The sequence below is a fragment of the Triplophysa rosa genome, linkage group LG6 (assembly GCF_024868665.1).
Source record: "Triplophysa rosa linkage group LG6, Trosa_1v2, whole genome shotgun sequence".
In the NCBI taxonomy this organism is placed as follows: domain Eukaryota; kingdom Metazoa; phylum Chordata; class Actinopteri; order Cypriniformes; family Nemacheilidae; genus Triplophysa; species Triplophysa rosa.
In genome coordinates, this window is record NC_079895.1 from 27,803,668 (window position 1) to 27,807,058 (window position 3,391).

At 37.3% G+C, this 3,391-nt stretch overlaps 1 protein-coding gene across 1 annotated transcript; it reads right to left on the reverse strand.

The window, feature by feature from the left end:
* Positions 1-540: 540 nt before the first annotated feature.
* Positions 541-2,158, reverse strand: LOC130556153 (sacsin-like). The gene is made up of 4 exons (XM_057336897.1): positions 2,130-2,158; positions 1,583-1,650; positions 1,225-1,312; positions 541-1,028 (listed from the first exon to the last, which is right to left on the reverse strand). The coding sequence occupies exons 2-4, from the start codon at positions 1,615-1,617 to the stop codon at positions 906-908; spliced, it is 246 nt and encodes an 81-aa protein (XP_057192880.1). The 5' UTR covers positions 1,618-1,650; positions 2,130-2,158; the 3' UTR covers positions 541-905.
* Positions 2,159-3,391: the final 1,233 nt, after the last annotated feature.

Below are 3,391 nucleotides of genomic sequence, written 5' to 3' on the forward strand. Positions count from 1 at the left end.
AGCCACAGGAGGTCACAAGCCAGTGTACTTTTTGTGCCGGTCCCAAGCCCGGATAAATAGAGAGGGTTGTGTCAGGAAGGGCCAGGAAAGCTTTTTAGGACTTCCGGTTCCATCGCTCCAAAGTCTATGGGTTTTTTTATGGGTTTTTGGTAAATCACCTGAAATAAGGTCTGTGGTAAACAAAACCTCTAAATTTTTCACGTTTTATTCTATGACCTAAAACACACCAGTTATAACCCGCTTGTTATAAAGCCTTATTGTTTCTTAAAAATGGCGGTTGCTAAGTTGATAAAAGCGACAACTTCATTTGGCAGGGCCGTTAGACGTCAACGCGCATATAAAGCTCACAAATAATGCAACATGAGCACAAATCTCTTCAAACGTATGCAGAGTCATTCACGGAGTAATTACTCACCAGGAAACACATTTTTAATAAAGTTTGAAAGAGCTGTCGGAGGTTTGGTGGTGGTGACGTTGATATCCAGTGACCTTAAGTGTAGTCTGTTTATAGCATCGTGTTAGCTTTACACTTCTGCCGATTGTATTTTAGCTTCAAAAATAGCAAATATTGTGTTAATCTGTAAAGATGATCTTGATAGACAAAACTTGTAAACATCATAAACCTTTGTTAATCCAAAAGTCTATGGGTAAAATGCATAGGCTTTCGGAGGGAACTAGCGTGGCGCTAACTTCCGGGTTCGCCTACAACAATACGTCATCTCTGAGGTACTGGATTGGCCTTTAGGTTTAGGGGCGGGGTTAGGGAGGGGCTTCAGTGTTTCTTTTTTTCTAATAGTCATACGTTTTTGTTAAAATAGTTATGAATTCATGGGAGATCTGGTTGGCAGTACGCATGTCAGATATCAGTGGCACATGGATATTTTGGTTTCTAAAATATTGACATGTTATTTCATACCCTGATACTTTCTGAGCTCTTCACTCCACAGGCTCTGAGTCCCATAATGTCTCTCATCATGAACGAACACTACAGAAGAAGCTCCCGCGTCATCTGCATTCTGGATCAGCTCCTGAGATATTACACCACAATTATAACCATTAGATATAGAAGAAAGAGGTTAACCTCAAACAGACAACAAAAAAGACTGTGAAACAGCAGGAGATGCTTAAACCTCAAACGTGTCATACCATGTCTAGTACAAATAAAAGTTATTAAATGCAATAGGAATAAAAATAAAAGTGATTATTTCATTCCAATAGACATACCTTCAGTATTTGTCCCCCGTCCGGGTACCTTCTTAAAATCTCTTTCAGATAATCAATAAATGGCGGTGATGTTGCACCAAATTTATTCCTATATTAAACAATGTATGAGTTACCACAAAGTACACAAAACACATAATACATTAAACGGAAGGTTCTAGATGAACTAACAATAGATGAACTAACAATGTGTTTATTTAATCCCGTGTTGGCATGATAACAGTTATCTGTAAACATTGGACTAGCAGTCTTTTTTTCTTTTAATTTTTATCTAATTGAAATATAAAGTTTCAGTAATTTTATGGACAAAATCACGTATTTATTGTGAGCTTTAAGGAAAATAATCAAAACATTTACTCACTTTTTCTTCTTCTTGTGCCTCGATTCTGAACTCATTGTTCTTCTTTACAGTCAGTGTGCTGAAAGAAACTGAGCAGAAAACCTGTTAACTTCACACTATCAACCCTTGAACCAGTTCAGATCTCACCAACTGAATCATTCAATGAATTCGTCTGGGTTTTTTACGATTGACCAACATCCAGACTATCCTGTGTTTTTAAATAAACATGTTTTTCCTTATCATGAACAGTACTATAGGTGCAGTGACGTCATATATTTTCCAGCATCTGCTCCCACAACGCGTTTGGTTTGTGCTCCGCATCCGAAGCGAAGACGATGCGCTTCTCAGAATTGTGTCGGTTCAAGGAAAAGACTCTTTTTTCTGTTTGAGGGCCATTTAAGTTGCATTCTGACTACATTTGTAAGCAGCGTTCATAAAAAAAAACTTAAATAAATACTGTATAAGCGGAAAGTGAAATATAATATCTATGTTTTTAAAAAGGTTTTAATGATCACCAAGAAAGTCAATAAGACATTATAAATGTAGATGTTTGTTGTGTTTCTCTTACCTTCAGTGTGCGCTTGTGATGCTCCTGATTGATTGAATGAATCAAGGCATCGAGAATGTGACGGATAAATGCGTTGGGTTTCTGTTCTCTAGAAAGAGTCGAGCTGAAGCCAAACGAAACTTAGCCGTATCCTTCCTGGATGCCTTGTCATAGTTGTGTACATATTACACACGCACACACACACACGCACGCACGCACACACACAAAAGCAGGAGTAATGAAGCTTACATACTTCAAATATGTTTGAACGGTTACAAGCTTAATAGAAATTAAATAAATAATATTTGCGTTCGTGAATAACTTGCGCGCGCACACACGATCCTTTTCACTCTTTATCACTGACTGAACAGAAATAAACACAAAAAACTTGATATCTTATTCATTTTAATAATATATTTGATAAAATTATATATAAAATCTTTTGTGTGTCACTGTGGTTAGAGCATGGCGCTTTAGCAACAAGGGCACTGGTTCGATCCCAGGGGGTTGCCTTAGGCTACTCATAAACCAGGGATGGATTACTGACCGGGCCGATGGGGCCAGTGCCCAGGGTCCCTTGACCACCATAAGCCCGAGGGGGCTTCAAGGCTGCGCCATCCAGTTTGGTACAGAGAACCCAACAACAATGAAAACAAATGTTTATCTATGTTAATATGTGGGTCCCATAGCCTATAAAAAAATGAAAAGATTAACAAATCATGGCAAGTATGTTTTTATGTTACTTTAACTTATTAAATTAAATTTAACTTATTAAAAATGAACTTATTAATTAAATTACAGCACATTTAAATTGCATTTTCTGAATCTTTTGCTTGATGATTTAATGTTTACAGACATGTCACAGGGGTATCTCATGGTGAGAATTTTTTATTTATTTATGTGATGCATTAAATATGTGTATGTTTGACAGTTATTTAAAGACATGTTTCATTCGCCTTAATTTGGTCCATTGTTGATTTTTCGCTGTGTAGCTAATTTTAGACTTCTATAAACCCTGTACATATTATTTTTAGCATAGCGCAGGCATTTGACGTAGAGCGAGAACGGTTTTAATATTCATTATCATCTTAACTTTCACTTTCTATAACTGTGAATGGGCAGCTAAGGGAAAGAACGGAAAAATTGTGAGGGGGGCCCTTGGAGGTAACAGGCCCTGGGGCCCCTTGAAGTCATAATCCGTCCCTGTCATAAACAACACAATGTAAGTCGCTTTGGATAAAAGCTGCCAAATGCGTAAATGTAAATGTTTTAGAAAAGTTGCT